The sequence below is a fragment of the Nelusetta ayraudi genome, unplaced genomic scaffold (assembly GCF_046127955.1).
Source record: "Nelusetta ayraudi isolate G7.1 ecotype Tasmania unplaced genomic scaffold, CSIRO-AGI_Nayr_v1 ptg000007l, whole genome shotgun sequence".
NCBI classification, from domain to species: domain Eukaryota; kingdom Metazoa; phylum Chordata; class Actinopteri; order Tetraodontiformes; family Monacanthidae; genus Nelusetta; species Nelusetta ayraudi.
This window is the reverse complement of record NW_027466057.1, coordinates 4,845,001-4,864,611: the sequence shown is the minus strand read 5'-3', so window position 1 is coordinate 4,864,611 and position 19,611 is coordinate 4,845,001. Positions and strand designations below refer to the sequence as shown.

Sequence of the window (19,611 nt, the reverse complement as noted above, 5' to 3'; positions counted from 1 at the left end):
GAACTCACACTTTTCATGTTGTTTTTTTATTTTTAATTTTTTAATCTATGTTTCCAATGCCAAAGCTCACGCGAGGCGCATGTGTCACAAAAGGCCTGTTGGCTGAATCTGATTGGGATAGCAAATCTTTATTTATTGATTGATTGATTGATTGATTGATTGATTGATTGAGTGAGTGAGTGACAACATTACCAGAATATGGAAAGAAAAGGGAGTAGAAAGAAGAATAATCCTGATTATATCAAATTTTGTTTACAGAGCAAAATGTAACTCAGAGTGCTTTACAACAGTCAAAAACAATGAAAAACAAAATAATAACTTGTTATTAATGTTACTCACAACAGATGTTGACGGATATGAATTAAAAATGGTTTGAAAGGCTTGGTGCAGCGCAGTTCTCTCACTGATATGATGAAATCATCTGAACGCCTCACTAAATCCTTGTGAAATCATCACAAAGAATGTCGGTTGTGACAGCGTTTCAACTGTGCGACTACCATATTTTTTTTCCTATATCAAAAATTCATCCAACTGTGTGTCGACAACTTTTAGGTTCTGGCTGTTCTATCCCAAACTCCGATTTCTTTTCTAACCTCCAGCTACGATTCTCTTCTTGTCTGTCCAGTAACCAGTAGTCCCCGGGGGCTCTGCTGACTTCTAAAACGGGAGACGTCTCTCTTCTTTCTCTCTCACTTCCTCTTCCTTTGTATTCCTTTATCAGAACGTCATTTCTGTCTCTCTGTATTTTTGTTTTTCAAAATAATTCTGTGGTTGCTTCAAGCGAAAGGATGCACCAAGTGTTTTTTTTTTTATATATTTTTTTTTAAATGGAGATAAACTGGCAGAATGAAACAAACTTTTCCATAAATGAAACAAACACAATAAGGCTGCATTTATGTCGGACTTTATTGCAACCAAATTACAACCGATTTTCCCTGTCTGTCACTTGCTTCATGTCCTCAAAAGGACCACATTTAGAGAATTTCTGCTTGAGCAAGGAACGCAGGGGTGAAAAAAAAAAAAAAAATCTATTTTCATTATCTTTTCAGAACAACGTTAGAAAACTACAAAGTCGGCTGCACTGTCACCGTTTCAATTACCCCGGCTAATATTTGTCCCTCCAATAATACAGCCTGCTTTTTATCCCCCGGCGCACCGTTTGGGACTGCAGGCGTGACCGCATTCCAAAAAAATAAAAAAAAGAAATAAGATCAGAGTGTGCGTGCATGTCGGTGTGTGCGCTCCACAGGGGGTTCTCATGGAATTCACAACTCCCTGTGTCCTGCTTTTGAACCACAACTGAAGCCACACGCAAAAAAAAAAAAAGTTCTCATCCAGCTCGTGTTGGGCATCATTTCAATTGACACCGCGTGCTCTCCTGCTAGCGCTTGGAATGGAGCACACTTGCACGCTTGTTAGATGGAAACAGCTGTCAGGGGAGATAGCGGGAGTGACTCACTGCTCTTCCCTGCACTCATCTTTTGCCTATTTCCGTCCCGCTCCTCTCATTGTAACCGGCGAGAAAGTCAAAACGCTCCCCTGTCCGCGTCTTAATGTGGCGCGGTGTGAGCGGCCGTGCGGGAAACTGATTTCTGGAAATGTTTTGGCCGGAGGGGCTCGTTACACCTGTGGCACGAGTTGAGCGGAGACGGGGATTGGGGTGAATAAATTAATCAAATCTATTACAGCTCCAGACAAAGCTGAAGGCCTCGCCTGAGAAAAGCCTTTTCCTCCTCCGTGGTGGCTGCGGCTCTGTGAAGGAGACGGCCAGACTTTTCCTTTGTGCATTTACACAAATATCTAACATGCTTGTTGCTTTTGTGTTTAAAAAATTTTCAGGGATACATCCTCTCTTTAAGACAACATTTAATTATTGTTAATGATCGTTGTTGCTTGAAATGAAGCTATTTGAACAATGTTGTTGTATAGTTCAATGTCAAAGTGCATCAAATTTTGGAGGGACATTATTTTAGGGTAGTGCCGCTTATCAACGGCGTTCCAATAACTGCAAAAGAAAATAATTTTAACTTTTCACCTCAGTCGATTTCAGAACCTGTCCTTTTTTTTTTTTTACTTGAGCGTAGGAATTGAATGAGTACTGACTTTGACCACGGTATTTCTTACACTAATATCCATATTTTCACTGAAGCACAGAATGTGAATGCTTTTGCCACCTCTGTAGACGGGAGACAATTAACTTGTGCAGACGATCCTCAGACCCCGCTGTCAGAACCACAGAAAGAAGCAAGAAGGCTTCTCTCTCTCTCTCTCCCTCCTGAGATTTCTCAAGGAACAGCCACTGTTTCCTCCCGATCCTTGTGTGTCACCTGCATCCTTGGAGCGTACAAGCCTTTAAAATTCACATCTGTTGCTGAAGTCTCTCTCCCGTCTCGCCGTTTCACACAAATCCGGCCTCCACAGGTGCATGCGGCGCGCTGGCTGTCCAACCAGCGACTCGCATTAAGTTAGTCCAATCGGCAGTGGACTGTTTTTTATTTCCTCTCAGCGCTCGTCTTGCCGACAGCATCCAAATACGGCAACCTGCTCTTGTGCTGACACGAACCAATTCGAGTCGCCGCGGCGTCATAATTAAAAAGGCTTCATTTTCAAACAGCTGGCAGGCTGTCACCTGGGTGTGGAGTCTGTGAGCTGTGCTTTTACCCTGACAGCGAAGGTTGGAGCCCGAGACGCCTGGCAGACTATTTTAACGCAAAGGTCCCATCTCAGGCAGAGCACCCCCCCCCCCCCCCCCGCCCCCATGCCCCCACCTCACCAACACACACACACACACACACACACACACACACACACACACACACACACACACACACACACTACCAGTGTTTTCTTACAATAATTCGCATCTTGCCTGTCAGTGAACTCGCCACAAATGAAAAAAAAAAAAAAAAAATCCGCCCTTAACTTGTTCTCGTTGTTTCACTTTTTCAGAAAGTGTGTGAGTGCGAAAAGAGCCCCTTGTGATGTCACAGAGGGTGAGCTACTGGGATCGTCACCGCATCGCAACTTACTTCTGGGGTTCACAAAGAAAGAAAAAAAAAAACCCCAGTGAGCAGCAGAAGCAGCTGTGTGGAGGAAGATGCCTGGTTGATGCCAGGGGTCAGAGGTCAGACTGGTTGGGGATCACAGAAAGGCGACAGGAGCTCAAAGAGCTCCTGGTTATGACCAAGGTCGACAAATAGCATCTCTGAACACACAACACCTATGACCTTGGAACAGAAGTGTCTAAATGTACATGTATATATATATATATATATATATATGCATACACATATACTGGATATGTATATACATATTTTTATTTATTATTAAGTGTCGCTTTTACTGGGTAGCATTCAACTTAGCTCAACCGAGCTGCAGGCCACTGTGCTGCATGGATGAATCCTGCACATGAAAAAAAAATAAAAACACATGTTCACACATGCCGCTTCGCACACACACACACACACATACACACACACACACACACACACACACACGCACACAGAGTCAAGTCACACTCTGTCACGTCCAGGTATTGTGTATTTAAAGTGGCAACCTGCTGTTTTCCCTCCTCCTGCGCCTGTCAGGGGCGTCTGTCGCTGCTCTTTAATGAGCACCAGCTTCTCCCCAGACTCCCTCCCGGTCTCGCCGCTGCCTGCGACGCTGACCAGAAGAGACACGCGGGTCTGTGTCCCCGGGCTAATTGCTGCTACTTGGCTGATAGTCTTGCCGTGCTCCGCTCTCATTGACTCCCCGGACTCCAGGGGGGATTCCCATAGGCACCCAAAGACAAACAAACCTGGGCGGACAATCGATAACGGATGCAAGAGTTACCGCTGTGCAACGGCTGCTCGTTAGCATTCCGTACGCGTGTGTGTTTGTGTGTGAGCGCGTGTGTTTGCGCACTGTGGAAGGAGTTTGCTGTTTGTCACCAACTCTTGGGCGATAACCAGGATCCTCAGCCGCTTTTTATGTGATTTCATTGTGAGCAGCTTCAAGCTTCTCCTTCTCCTTCACTAATGCTCCCGGGTCATTATTCCTGCAACATCCCATCCTCACAGCAGGGGGGCAGCGATCGCGTCTCTGCAAGGAAAACAAACAAACAAACAAATAAAGGAGCCACGTTTATCGTGGGTTTAAAAATATGACCTGCCCGTGCTTTTTATCCCGAGACGTAAGCGGAGCTTTTGATGCCCACCGAGGTTCACGCTCGTTTGCGAGGAACGCGCAGTGGAACGTGTTTGATGCAGACGAGAGGAACGCAACGGAATCCACCTCGAATACGCAGCAAACGGAGCCTTTCAGCATCGAATCCCCTCTGTCCTTCTCTGCCCAGCCACCTTGCTGTCGACGCACAGAATCCAATACCGGGAAATGCGTTTTCAGAATTTTCAACCTCAATTGGGAGGCAGAATTTTTAAACGGAGCCGCTCTCTTGCATCATCGCGCCTCTCCCCCCCCCCCCTCTCCACAGGCTCATGTTTGCTTTTGTTCTCCTCCCCCGAGCTCCCCCGGCTCGCAATGACGACCTTGACCGGGAAAGGTCAAGGTTGGCTCGGACAAATTACCTCGAAGCAATCAGCCGCGTTTCAGCACGAGCTCCCGGCTGTCTCGCCCGTCCCCTCCGCCAGTGTCACCGGTGGTGGTGGTCACGGGGAGGGCAGGCGGGGGCGTGGGGGAGGATGGGTGTGTGTGTGTGTTGGGGGGTTACCCAAGTCCAGCACCGCTTTGAAGTAGCACATCTGACTGGCGACTTGAAAGCGGCAAGCGCCACCGCCTGGATGACATTTGAGCGCGAATCGGCGCGACTCAGCAGGGTGTGTGTGTGTGTCTGCGTGTGTCTCCTGCTATGTGCGTCTCCCTATGTCTTCAGCTGTCCATGGAGGACCGCCGGCTGCTGCCGGCTGGCTATTTGCTTTCCGTACTGAAGGGATTACCTTTCATGAAAAACAGAATCACCCATTCAACCTCTCACCCCGGCGCTCAACAATAGTGCCATTGGGATGCAGCCCCACAGCTGGCAGCCTTGTTACAGCTGCAGAGACAAATGCATCTAATACACACACACACACACACACACACACACACATACACACACACACACACACACACACACACACGCACACACTCAGACATGTGCGTTACTCCCCCCCCCGCATTTCGTCTCAAGGACGGCCTCGGGCGCCGCGGTGCTCGAGTGGCTCTCCGCTAACGGCCTCGCGGACATGAAAGACTTCGCTTTAATTTGTCACACGGTAGCCTCCGACGCTCAGCCGCCGAGACATCAAAGTCTTGCCGCGATTCCGCAGTCGGACACAAAGCTTTGTCTGGTCCCTGATTAGTGTGCGAGCGAGCTAGCGAGCCTTCCCCGCCCGTCGCCGGAAAAAAAAAACAAAAAAAAAACCCCAGTCCAAACAGGTGTTAACACGTCACTCCGCAAGATGCCACATGCCGCCGTGTCACGATCTCCTGAACAGCTGCCCCCCCATGCCGTTTGCTGTGTGTGTGTGTGTGTGTGTGTGTGTGTGTGTGAGCATGTATGTGTTTATTGCGGGGTCTATAAATGGCTGTGAGAAGGGGAGGGAGTGTTAGACCTTTAGATGTTGCACGACGCCAAGGACAAAAGCAAAGTGGAAGGGCAAAAGGAGCTAAAGCTGTTCTTCACTTTCTCTAATACTCCCAGTGTAATGTTTGCCAAGTCGTTGTAATCCAGCTAATATTTGCGTCTGACTAAGTACGAGCCCATGAGCCAAAGATTTGAAAGGACAAAAGTTTAAAATTCGAGCAGACTCAGCCAAAAATATCTGTTGCAGTCTGGGCTCTAGCAGCTTCCTTGGAGCGAAGGCATCAGCTGTATGCGGCCACCTCAGCCGAGCTTCTATTTGGGCTGGTTTGATGTTATTCATCTGCTAGATAGTTTTTCACCGCATGCACACCAAAACAATCCGACTCTCTGCCCCCGCCGAACCTCCACTTTGCAAACAAGGATGTAACGGATATGGAACAGCTGCCACCATTTGTGGACAATGTCGCGTGAAGAAGTCAGACGGACCAAGACGTCCCTCTTGGCATGTTGGCTGACTTCCTCTGAATTACAACTCTGGCTAACGTTTTAGCAGAGCACGCTGAACTGAAGTCAGCAGTAGTAAAGAAACAAAACAAAACAGTAGATTTGAGAAACTTTGCATTGGCATTGTTAGCTTCCCTGAAAGAGCTTGCAATTGTGCAAACAAAGTTCTGCCGCTGCCTCTCCCGCCTCTGCCTCCGTCAATAACTCTGTGCTTCACCAAACGCCTTTGGGCCAAGGACGGTAACCCTGCCTCGCTCTGTTTTCCCAGCCTGCGCGGATTAAAGACGCAGCCGGCGGCGCCCGTAACGCCGACTGTTGTTTGTCCTCAGGTGGAGATCGACAAGCTGGACTACCACCACTTCCTGCCACTGTTCTTCGACGGCCTGTGCGAGACCGCTCACCCGTACGAGGTCCTGGCACGGCAGGGGGTCCACGACATGCTGGAGCACGGCGGCCCCAAGATCCTCCCCGTCGTCCCGCAGCTCATCATCCCCATCAAGAGTAAGAGTCCACCTTCACCTCCATCAACTTCAGCCTGCCCCACTGCCGCCCATGCTAACACGTAGCAAACACCGGGGCTGCGTTTCTTTTCTTTTTTCCTCTTGAGGCAACGAGATGATCACATTATCACAGCACATTTGCGACAATTAATAAACAACCAACTACTCGTCGCTTCAGGGGAAAAAAAAAAAAAAAAAGGCAGCTTCTTCTTTTTAATTCATTTGCATACATTTTCAGGAAGAGAAAAAAAAAAGGCCTGCGCGGAACAATTACGATTTTTAATGGCTGATTGACATCGGAGAAAATCTCGTCGGTCCCGGCGTTTTGTCTCGGCTCTAATAAACAATTAGAGATGCCGTCATTTAATTGCCGCAATCTCACTGCTCTGCAATATTGTTGCATTCAGACGTCGCGCTAATAAGACTGAAGAGGGTTGTGGGGGATGGCGGCGTGGTGGTTGTGGTGGTGGGGATTAAAAGGCATCATTTAGCTGGTTAGAAACCTGATGTTGGCTAACTTTGCAATCAAAGTGAACACCAATTGACTTTAAACCAGTATTCCACATTTATCAGTCACAGTTTAGACAGCCAGGGAGCTGCGGGGCCTCATGCACAATGAGGCAACGGCCCCCGACCAGGAATAGACTCACCTGTCTCACACGCTAGCGACAGCATTAATGCGCGCGCAGTCGCGTCTGAGACGAGTCCTTATTCGGTCACACTGCCGTCACATTGCAGTCACACTCCTCCTGTTATTACATTAACCCCCTGGGGGTGGCGGTGTGGAGGGGGGGGGGGGGTGCCAGAGGGGGGCTGAAGCGTCCTTGTTTTTGTGTTTGCCGGAAGAAAGCGGCTCTAAAAGCGGACCTGATAATCTGCCGTGTGCAATGTGGTGACACGCCACATTTAACTGTGTCATTGTGTTGAGGCTACTTACCTCCACTACACGCACACACACAGACACACACACACACACAGGCGTTGGCAGTGGGAGGAAGGTGAAGAGGGCACGTCTCGTGACACTTTCAAAATAGAAATCAGAAGCATCCCTGTGTGTGTGTGTGTGTGTGTGTGTGTGTGTGTGTGTGTGTGTGTGTGTGTGTGTGTGTGTGAGAGAGAGAGAGAGGTTGTGTGTGTGTTGAGGGGGATGTGTACGGGGTTGCAAGGATGCATCCAGTGGCTTTTGTTTGAAATTTCAGGATGGACACATAAAACACAGTGTCTCTCATCTTCTCCTCAAACACACACACACACACACACACACACACACGTGCACGCGCGCGCTAACTTTCGCTCGGCGCCGCTGCCAAGCCGAGTGTCAGTTTCAAAGTGGGAGCCTTTAAGTGGCGCCGAGTCGAGACGGGGATAGTGTTCATGTCATGGGCAGTTGGCTGGCAGCACACGGGCTCGCGCGCGCGCGTGTGATTGGGTAGAGGGGTGTGACTGCCAGCAACGAGCAGGAGTGCAACAGAAACACAGACGCAAAAATATGTTGGTGGAAGCGACAAAAGACGAGCGCGGAGAGCTGCCGCCGACACGCCTCCCGCTGTGAACCGCCAGCGTTGCTCTTCCACGCCTGCACGAGCCGAACCCAGGTCCAGATGATTCATTGTCTCAGTAGATTTTGTCAAATTTGTGTTTGTACCGCAGTGAAACTTGTGACAGTCACAAACAAAGACAGACAGCAGAACATCTGGGGGAAACGAACAAGAATCAAAGTCATTCTATGACGTGTAATGGTCTTATGAAGTACTCAGTATCAGTATCAGGTGAGTGCTGAAATGCAGGTACTCGTACTCTACTCGTTCTGCAAAAGGGTGGTATTGGTGCATCCTTAATTAGAAACTTAGTCGGTATTTCATAAGTTTGGAGCCTTTCCATCGCGTCTGTTCTCTCTGCCAGAGGCCCCGACCGAAGGTGACGCTTCCGCTTCTCCATGCACGCAGGCGGCGGTGATGGAATTTTCAACCACCTGCTTCTCCTCCTCCTCCTTATTATTATTATTATTATGAACTTCTTGGTTCAATAAAAAAGGAAAAAAAAAAAAAAATCAGGGCTGATTTGCTTCCCACAAGGCGAAGCCGCCACACGCATCTCTGTTGCCGATTAATTATTTTTCAAAAGGGCTGAAGGATGAAGAGGAAGGAGGGATGGTGGGAGGGGTAAAAGAGTGAAGCGGCCAGATATATATTTTTTCTCTCCCCCCCCGACGTTAATACATCTACTGTGTGTCTGGCCAGGCTCTTATCTGCAAAGTGACTGAGTCACGTCAGGCGCCGGTGAATTTTGATGATGACTGCGGGTCACCCGGTGGGAATGCACAATGAAGAAGGCTGCGGCTGACATTAAACGCCCCGTCCTCGCTGACTCCACGTCGCACATTTGTGCTGCTGTTCATCCAGCAGCCCAATGTCTGAGAGATGACCTCAAAGTGGCAATAAATCGTCTTTTTTCACAGCTAGGGGGCGCTGCTGAGCACAACATGTGAGTGAAGTGAACATGCTGGGCACGCTAGCGTTAGTTAGAATCGTGCTGGATAAAACCCTAAACCGTTACTGGAACTCTGTTCCCATGTTGCGTTTCCAAGGGGGCCGCTATTAGTGACGGACCAGCCTTCAACGCAGAACTCTGCTACCACATGTGAGACCTTTTTTTTTCAGTTGTATTCATCAAAGACAGTTAAAATACGACTTAATCAATAACGCAGTTATCAGCAGTTCTGAGTTGGTTGCAGGTCCGTCAGTGATACTTGTCCCCTTGGAAACATGACACTCTAACAGTTCTGGTCATAAAAGGGAACTCTCTAGATTTAGGGTTATACCCGGCTTAAATTTAGCATGCATTTGCAGCTCGTTTTATGCTATTTGCATGTGCACTCTGAAGTTGCGGCACATTTGACCGCTTGTTTTCTCGCTATTTATAACGGTGGTGGGGCAACTTCTCCAAGAGGGCGGGAGGAGGCAGAGATTCATATGCATATGTAATGTGAGGCTCTAACCCAGAAGAAGTAAGACCACTGGAGCACCACAGCCAATTTCAAATTCACTTCGTTTACACAGAGATTGCCCCTTTAGATGAGTTGGAAAAATGTAAAAACAAACGTAGCTGCTTGCATAATGTTATTCTTTAGATAAATAAGTGTCTTTAAAATTGAACAAGGACATGACATCTTCTATCTTAAGCTAAAAGGGCCCGTGAGCTAAACTTGATGGCGGCGCCGGAAGATGCAGTTGTTGTGATGTCACTGGCAGGCTCTCACTCTCAAACAGGAAGTCGGATTTCAGAGCGTTCTGACTTATGCCTCTGCACCGCAACGTCTTCTACATTCACGCAGTAAAGTAAGAACGCTTCCCTAGCGAGCGCTCGGCGCCGGCGCACTACCTCTGACATCACACAGGAAGTGGGACACAAGGTCGGCGCCGTTTGATTATCACACTGAATATAAATCGGGTCCAGGTACGCTTAGATTGACGACATTAATTCAGATTTGTCCCAGCGCGGGTTTTGTTCCAGTTTTTACGTATCAGACCCTCGACCGTCTTCTCTCTTGTTATTTTAATTTTATCCTCTGCCCCCCCCCCCCGCCCCCCCCCGCCCCCCCTCCCCCCCGCCCCCATCCCTCCTTTTCTTTTTTGGTGTGCGTACGTAAGGCGAGTGGCGATGAATAATTGAACAGCTCGCTGGTCCAAATGTCACAGCGTGGGGAAAATTGTTTGCTCTGGCTGGTAATTAGAATTTCATTGTTTGTTATGTAGGTTTTTGAAATTCCCCTCGTTGTTCCCCACATGGCGGAGGCGGTGGCGGAGATCTCCGGCTGTCTGGCAGCTGAGAGGCGGAGGTGGCGGGAGGCACAATGGCTTTTGCCCGTTCAGCATCATTTGCCGCCTGCTGGACGAATGCAACCGTGCGCGCGCACACACGCACGCACGCACACACACACACACACACACACGCATTGCTGATGTGGTTTGCAAGATGGAGTAAAATTCCTCTTATGAATAATTTTTGTTGTTCACACTCTGGCCGCTTTATTAGCGACACCTTGTGAACACCGCTTCAATGTTAGATGTGTTGGGAGTTCTGTTCTGATTTGCTGGTTGCTGGTTTGTTTCTAGTTCCTGTTTCTCTGTGAACCCTGGAGATGGCTGTGATGCGGTGAAGATCCCAGTGGATCAGCAGCAGTTGGTGAAACACTCCAGACCTGCAGCCAAGAGCCAAGCTCACCACGTTCAGAGTCACTTCAAATCCCCTTTCTTCCCATTTCTGATGTTCAACTTTGACATTCAGCAAGTCGTCTTGCATTGACTCGGCTTATTATTAGTGTCAGCTAGCAGTTGGAAAAATGTACATCATAAAAAAATCTGCTTTGCCGTCATGAATATTTTGCCGCTTTGCTCACATGGCAGCCAACGACATTTGGCCGCATCGCTTGTGTGAGTTGTGTCTCACCATGCAATGCACTGTTACTGTGTGTGTGTGTGTGTGTGTGTGTGAGCTGTATTAGCACATTCAGCGGGTGATGCTGCGCGCTCTTTAAAACGCTTCACTTATCGTCACACAATGTTTTCGCGCTGTTGCTCTCTTTGTGCCGCCGGTTTTTACGGCTGTGCGCTCCAGGAGGCCAGTGGTAGAATGTAATTCAATGGCAGCTATTACCAGAAGGAAACGGCACAATGTATGAATAAAGGAGACATTGCTTGTTCGCCGTTTGTGTTCTGCGAAGGCTTTATTCTCGGCCTCTGGTGTCGCCACTCGCAGATGTTTCGAGACGATTTCACCCTTGAGAGACTGACTGACGAAATTGATTGTTTTAAACTTTAAAGGTTTCCAGTTTTTTCTCCCCCTAGACCCCAGGAGAGCAGCCTTGCTCCAACAATAATAAAAGCAGATTTCCAGGAAACTGCATTTTTAGCTTTCATTCAATGTCGCCCTCTGTTTACAGCTTCCTGCAAAAGCGGCAGGTTTGAGCTTCCTGATGATTTATTTGATTACTAAGACCAAAAAAAAAGAGAGCCAGAAGAGCGTGTTAGTAAATGCTCTCCAGAAGAGTAGAGCCAGCAACAGAGATATCCGACAGGTAGAAAGAAAAACAAAAATCATGAGTTAACTTTAAACCAACAGGGCCCTCCGTGGAATCACGCATGCGGAATGAGCATCAATCAATATCAATCGCTCCGGGGCCACAGCAGATGCTATTGGCTGGTTGCAGTAAACAGAAAATAAACACGGGGTGTGGGGGGGGGGCAGTATGGACGGCAGACGTATGGTGCGATGTTATGCTATCATGCAGAGGCAGCGGTGACAAAAATGACTTTGGACGTCGGTGGGTGGAGACATTTAGAAAATTGGATTGCGCTGCCTTTGGACGGACCAATAAATCATGGGTTTAAATTGATACTGATTTGTTGCAGAAGGCCCACTCGCAGGTAGCCGCAATGCATTTTGCCGGCGCGCCGGGCGGAAGCAGCACATTTATTGGCTGGCTTGAAGCCGCGCGCTGCACACTCAGCCTGCCTCCTCACAGCGAAGTGGGAGCGAGCGGAGCCGTCGACTCTCAGCTCTCGGTTTCACGCTGTGCTCTTCCTCCTCCTGCGCTGTCGAAAGACGTTTTTTTGTCTCAATCACTGAGTGGAGCTTTAGCGTTGCTCGACGGAGCAGAAGGAGGAGGTTGGTTATTCAAGGTTTTGTCCGTTTTTAGCGATCACTGGAACATCAGCCACGTCCAGGCAGAACACGGAGCAGCTGTCAAAGGCATAGATTCACCGACCGCTTTATTAGGCGGGTAGTGGGGAACTAGCGAATCAGCCAATCGCATGGCAGCGACTCGCTGCTTTTAGGATCAAGAACGATCATCTGAAATGTGAACAAAATGTGTTTTTCTTTGAACACCTTCACATGGGTCTCTCTTGGGAGAACACGGGTAGTGCATTGATTGCGTCAGCACCCAATCACAGGTCATGTTCTCTCGCAGTGTGACGCTGAGGTCAACACCGATGCAGAAGGTCACGTCCAAAAAAAAAATCTATTACATAAAGCGAGTGCAAAGAAAGCAGAAATTGTGTTGGTCGATGTTTGTAATCCAGTGTTTGTGATCGTTTCGGCGTCTGGTGTATTTTCTTTCTAATGCGTGAGCCGTGAGCGAAAAAGCCAGAGGACAATGAACAGTTTTCCAGCGCTGATAGAACGTAATCAAACACCTTTGCATCAGTACGTGATCTACGCCGCGACTGGAGCGATATTATGACTTAGCGCACGCAACGCTCAACGTCATCCCGTGTGGCAGGTAGAAAATGTGATGTTGTCGCATGACTGATGTTGTTGAGGTGGTCAGTTTCATCAAAACAAGACCCCAGGAAGCGCGGGCTATTCTCTGCACTTTGTGAGGAGATGGGAGCACAACATAAAGCTGTGTTGTTTCACAGCGAGGCCAGGATGGTGGATGTTACAAAAGGGTTTTGCCCAAAAAAAGTTATTTGCACAGGAGAAAAGTGAAAGGAGTATTCTTGTTTAAAAATTAATGTTCAGGATTTGATGTCACAAAGAGTGATTTGCTAAAGTTGTTTATTTGTACAAAATAAATGATTTCATAAATGAAGAGAAAAGTGAAATGAATGTGAAATGATAAAAAAAAAAAAAGAATGTTGGTTTGCATGAAAATCGTTCTTCCTCCAAGGTGGAGCGTGACAGAGAAAGTTTGAGAACCACTGCCCTAATGCCATGCAAGTCTATGGGGTCAAAAGTCAACTTTGTCCTAGAGACATGGGGCCACTTGCAGGTTCATCGAGATCCCTCAAGACACAGCCACGTCAAATTTTAGTTCCCTCTAGCCTCTGTAGTTTTGTAGTTGAACCTACCAGGCTTTCAACAACGACCGTCATCATCATCATCATCATCATCATCATCATCATCATCATTATCATCATCATCATCACCACTTCGTTATCTTGTTATGTGAAAGATGAAGCTAAATGCAGACAGAGGCTAAACCCTCTCACACAGCCATTCAGGTAGTTCAAACTACAACAGCAAAGGAAGCGCTTTTGAAAATAAAGGCTTCATGCAATGGGGTTCGGATTTAGTTTTGTGACATCATGGTTGGGATCATTTGAACGAAAAAAAAACCCCAACAAATCCTGTGAATCCAGTTTCCGCCATCATCCGCAATTTCCACATTATGCCTCTGTGACAGTGGACGGCTCCAGAGGCAGCCACAGTGGCAAGAAGCAGCCGCTGCAGGCGTTTCGAGGTCACAGACATCACAAGGTCACAGGAGAGAGGCAACGACACACTGGAACTGTCTGTTATCCAACAACCATCATGAATATGAAACACATACGTACTTCCTAGATGTTAACAACAGCTTATTTCGAGGTTTGCTTGACTATCCTCATCTATATTATAAAAATTGCTATAACATGCTAAAGTAAGCACTAATAAGTCCTGTTAACTTTGTGGTACTTTTTTTTTTCGATTGTATTGAATAAAACGTAGATTGCATTTGGAATAAAAACCCTGACGTGTGTATTTTTATTTTATTTGCTTGACGATATGAGTCTTTAATTTCCTCTTTGGTGCATCTAATGCAAACCGGCAGTGCAGAGACCTGCAAAGCGTGCAGTGGAGCTGCAGCGACTGGCTGGAATGGAAGTGAATTTTTTTTTTTCTCTCTGCAGGGGGCGTCCATGCTGGCAGCTTCCGTCTTTGACCAACCCCTCCTCTCTTTGCCTTTGCCTCCGCAGACGCCCTGAACACCAGAAACCGCCAGGTGATCTGCACCACCCTGAAGGTCCTGCAGCACCTGGTGATGTCGGCCGACCTGGTGGGAGAAGCGCTGGTGCCCTACTACCGGCAGATCCTCCCCGTCTTCAACATCTTCAAAAACAAGAACAGTGAGTCGTAGCCGTGTGCAGGCGGCCCGTCGCGCCACCCGTCGTCGTGAGCCACTTCAGCGAGGTGCCAGTTTTCTTTTTTTTTTTTCGCGCCGGCTTGTCCCTCTCTCGCTTTTGTGCCATGACAGCTATTTGAAGAACGCTTTCAAAAGCCTGTCAGAGAGATTGGAAGGTGTTCATGGGTAGAGCGCAGCCGCCGGTGAGACGATTCCGCCGAGCCGCTCGATTCTTTGGAGCGCCTTGCGGGTGTTCAAGGTCCTCGATTATGAAAAAAAAAAATCACTTTGAAGGTGTTTTCTAATGATATATATATATATATGTCTGTCTGTCTGTCTGTCTGTGTACATGTCTGGAGCAGGTCAGTGAACTCGCCAGAGATGAGAAAACTCCGCGTTGCCTTGTTGCACAAAACTTTAGCACCTTCAGCCCAAATCTTGGAAATATATAGAAGGTCAACCATAGGCAGTCAAACATGAAGATAAAACTGATGCTTTGTTTATTTGCAGGAGGTTACAAACAGTGGGCTAAATATGAAAAATGTATTTTCAAAGATCTGTAGAGGTTTTTGTTTTTGTGTTTCTTTTGAATCCTTCCTCACTGGTGCGACAAAAAAAATTCAACGTTGAAAAAAAACCAAAACAGACAAACGTCATCAATCCGGCTCCTGTTTTGTCCTCTTTTTTCCTCCTTGCTGCCATTGTGCTGAATGACAGCCCCCCCCCCCCCGTCACCGTCTTTTCCCGTCTCTCCCTCCAGCCGAACAATCCGCCCGACACAGAAGCTCCGTTTCGTCCTCTGCCCGCCGTCACTCGGGCCTCTTTGTGCGGCGCCGTCAAGGAGCCTCCGTCCTTGATCTCCCTCGGCACCTCCACCTGCGTGACACGCCGACGGACAGATCCGCCGTCGGATAGGCGGCAGCCCTTTTGTGTGCGTCGGCGTGAAAGGCGTTTAGCGCGGTGTGACACCGCGTCAGGGGACCCCACGCCCCCGCGACTCACCGGCCGATCATCGTCCCCACGCGGCCGCTGCGAGTGAGCAACATTGCGAATCAATCATTTAAACACAGGCCTTAACGGTGGGGGGCGGGGGGACACACACACGAGGCTTTAGTCTCTTAATCAATATCCAATTTGAATCTCTTGTCTCCTTAATTCGCTCACATTATCTGCTACTGTTTGGTGGGCTCCGAGAGAAACGAGGACGGCGGCAGCGGGGGGGTTGGGGGGGGGGGGGCGGGGGAGGATTGCGGCGGAAAGACAAAGGACGGAAGAGAAAAGCCGGCCTTATTAGCGCACGGCCGCATGCAAATCTCCTCTGTAAATTAGCTGTCAAATCAATCCCCGGGACGGCTTTGAAGCGCGACTTCCTGGGCGAGTGCGCAGGCTTAGCGGCCGGTCGGTCGGCCGGCCGGCACGGCAGGGGGAGGAGAGGGGAGGAGGGGGGGGGCGGAGGGGAAAAAAAAAAAAAAAGCCACCCAGGAATAGTTTTATCTTCGCTCGCTAGCCGCAGCGGCGCTCCGTCGACCTGCCTCCTCTGGCGGACTTCGATTAAACCCGCGCCAGCCAACCTCGCACCTGGCACGCGTCCGCGCTGTTGACCTCTCCCTGGGAGAGCGGCAGCTTCCGGAGCTCCGCACAGCTGCCGGAGCTCCGGAAAAGACCAGGCTCCGCACTCGACGCTCGGCGCTTTGCAGGCGCCCTGATGAAGTAGTGCAGTCTGCTTCCAGTCACGGCGGTTTGATGTAGATCAGCGTGTGTCGGAGGTGAGGTAGGTTTATTTTGTAGATTCCCTACAGGGGGAATGGGCTGGAATGGAGATCTGGCCGTGTGTTCTAGTCTCTGAAAATTAAAGATGTTAGACATTTAAAAAGGGTGATGTCAGCTGAATAGTTTCTGTTTGTTTGACCGTAGATTTGTTTTGGTTGTGTTTGTTCCGAGTCGGCGACACGGTGGCGCAGTGGTTAGCGCTGCCGCCTCACAGCAAGAAGGTTGTGGGTTCGATTCTGGGGCCCGGACCTGGGACCTTTCTGTGTGGAGTTTGCATGTTCTTCCTGTGTCTGCGTGGGTTCTCTCCGGGTTCTCCGGCTTCCTCCCACAGTCCAAAACCATGCATGTGAGGTCAATTGAACACTCTAAATTGTCCGTAGGCGTGCATGTGAGTGTGAATGGTTGTTTGTCTCTATGTGGCCCTGCGATGAACTGGCGACTTGTCCAGGGTGTCCCCTGCCTTCGCCCTAAGACAGCTGGGATAGGCTCCAGCAGACCCCCGTGACCCTGAGCTCGGGACTAAGCGGGTATGGAAAATGAATGAATGAATGTTCCGAGTCGAGGCGAACACACTTGAAATGATCTTCTTCCAGTTTTCAGAAGGCAGGCACTGAAACAAGCAGTCCTTGTGATGTCACAGAGGGCACTGATGCCTCATGTGGGTCAGTGACAGCGCTCTGTTGGCCCGTCCTCAACAGCAGGAAGCAGTCGGGGGCTGTAAACAGAGGGCTAAATACGCTCTTTTCCCAGAGATCCGTGGAGGTTTGAGGCTGGGATGAGGTCGGCGCCACTGGAGACCAGGATTCCAGATCACGCAGATCTGAAAATGGGAGTCACATTGCACCTTTGAATCGTATTTTGTTCTGTTCCAGTTCACGTAATGCACCGCCCTGTCACAGAGCTGCACGACTTCTCACGGAGAGAAAAATAATTCCTCTGTTGGGGACAAAACACTCTGTGAGCTGGATGACTTTGTTCTTTGTCTGTGGCTCACAGTTGTTGTTTTTATCCTCTGGCAGCCTTGTTTCCCCCCCCCCCCTCACTCTGTCTCTTTCTCCCTCTGTTTGTGTTTGTCTTCTGTCTCCCGTCTGTTTTTTTAACACGGCTCATTTCTGTCGATATCAAAGCCCGAGCCGTACTCGGCCCTGTTGTCTCGCTCGTGCGCACCTCCGAGCTCGACCGTCCCACGCCTGGCGGGCTTCGGCATACAGTCGTCGCCATTGTGCGAACGTGCCCGGAGGAGGTACAGAGGAGTGTCTTGTATGGCGAAGCCCCGCCTCTCCCGCCGTTGCCCACGGAGCCCGCATGGCATCCGTCTTATCTCCGCAGCCACAAGCACGCCATTGTGCGCCGCGCTTGGACATTGTGTACGCGTGCGTGCGGCCATTAGCTTCGGGGTCGACTAAAGATTTCTGTCTCTGTCCTAACGACCAGCAGCAAAAGAGGCAACAAACAAGGGGGGAATGCGGGGGGGGGGGTGCCTCTCAGATTCCGATTCTAATTGTTCTCGGAAAATTCAGAGCAGTTTGTGGAAAATGGAAAATTAAAAAAAGTACATCAGCGAGTAAAAACTCCACGGGCGGCAGGCGTCCAAAACAAACAATAAAAATGGTAATGTGCTCCGGATAAAAAAGAGGCATTATGACGGCAAGAGTTTAGTAAAACAGATGGTTTCTCCACAGCGTTTTGAGGCGAGCGACTAACTTTACAGTTTTCTTCTGCGCTAGGGAGAACTCTGCTTGTTAGCGGGGACAGAACAAAAGGAAATATTATGTGTGTGGCATTTTTAGTCCGACTTCCTGCAAGTCCCTCTTGAAAGGCTCCCAACCAGGATGGTTCTGCTTTACCAGAGCTGGAGCATTTCATCATTTGAACAGAGCTCCGAAGGCTTTTTCTCGCTTTGTCTGTTTCAGTTCGTAGCTACAGTAATTATTAAACAGTTAGAGTAACCGGCTCAGTTACTGTTGTGACTGAGACCAGAAGAAGGTTTGCCCAATGTTGAGTGAATCTTTCACCTTTCACTGACACATTCCAAAAAAATATATCTACTTTGTGAATATTTAACTGATGTGAAAGCTACAGTTGAACTGATGATCTGGTCCTTCATCCAGGATACTTGGTTTGTTATGGAATTTTTATTTGATTTTTATTTTTTAAATAAAACATACTATTGTCTTTGCACTCTAACCTGTCTTTGTTTTTTTCTTTTTAATTGGGATAATGCTTAACCCAAATTTACAGAGTAATTCATGTGAACTGTGACTGATTCACAGAGGTGCAATGCGTGGCAAAGGATGCACTCGTTGGCCAAAATAGACGGCTGCATTTCGCCATTTTGCAAACATACTCCCGGATCAACGAGTCAAACCGAGTGCCTCTCTGGTGCGCTGACGAAGACGATCTCTGTCCCCACTCATGACACCAAACAACACAGAGCTCCCCAGTGTCTTCCCAGATGTTAGCGCTGATGCTAGGCTGACAGCCTCCGCCCGTTGAGTCCGGTTTCCAAGCTCAGCTGGGACCACATCTCGTCTCACTACGGGGCACATCCCTCAGGATGTGCGTGCACACTCCCCTGCCCAGTGGCTTCCGCTCCCAGACAGGGTCACGACCTGTTAAATTGCTCTGACGCGGCTCCCTTATCTGAGACTTTTTTTTTTTTAATCTCCTGGTCAGCGCTGGTCATTTGGAAACTGGAACCTTCGGTATCGTTTCAATCGGATGGAAAGTTGGACCTCAGACTGTCTGGTCTGGTCCGGTTGGGTCTGGTCCGGTCCGGTCCGGTCCGGTCTGATCTGGTCTGGACGTGACCTGCGTGCTCCGCCTCCTTCGAGCGCTCAGAACAAGATAGCGACTCTGCTGTGCGACGAGGAGAAAGCAGCATCTGTTTAACTTCCAGACAGCTGTTTTTTTTTTTTCCACTCGCGCAGTCGTGTGTCATTTTGAAGAGCTTAATAATGAGCAATCAGACAGTATCAATGTCCTTCATGCGATCCTTTGTCTCCTGAATCAGCTCGCCGGGCCCTTTGTTTGCTTTGCGCCTTTTTCAGTGTTTGCCACCGGGTGTTTATGCAGCAGCAGCAGAGTTTTGTTGTTTTTTTTTTGTTTTTTTTTTTACCCCCTTTTGTTTGCTCGCTGTGATGAATCTCGTCCCTAATGAAAGGCAACAAAGTTCCTCATGAAGGGGAGATGTGCTCGATCAGGCAGCAAATTCCTCTTCTGAACAGAAGTTGAAGGGAGGGAACTTATCTTGGCGGGGGGAAAAAAAGCAAAGAGGGTTTGCTGAGTGACAGCTGAGTAAACTGGAGCTTGTTTAATGACCAATTTGGTCGGTGTTGTTGTAATTGTTCTACTTCTTCTTATTAGTTATTGTCAGCGCTGTTGTA

At 48.7% G+C, this 19,611-nt stretch overlaps 1 protein-coding gene across 1 annotated transcript in view; it reads left to right on the top strand.

The window, feature by feature from the left end:
* The window catches only part of pacrg (PARK2 co-regulated), a 129,998-nt gene that overhangs the window by 57,677 nt on the left and 52,710 nt on the right, over positions 1-19,611 (top strand). Inside the window, exons 3-4 of the mRNA XM_076018011.1 lie at positions 6,400-6,571; positions 14,310-14,459. Of these exons, the coding sequence (XP_075874126.1) occupies positions 6,400-6,571; positions 14,310-14,459 (322 nt within the window). The remainder of the gene's footprint in view (positions 1-6,399; positions 6,572-14,309; positions 14,460-19,611) is intronic.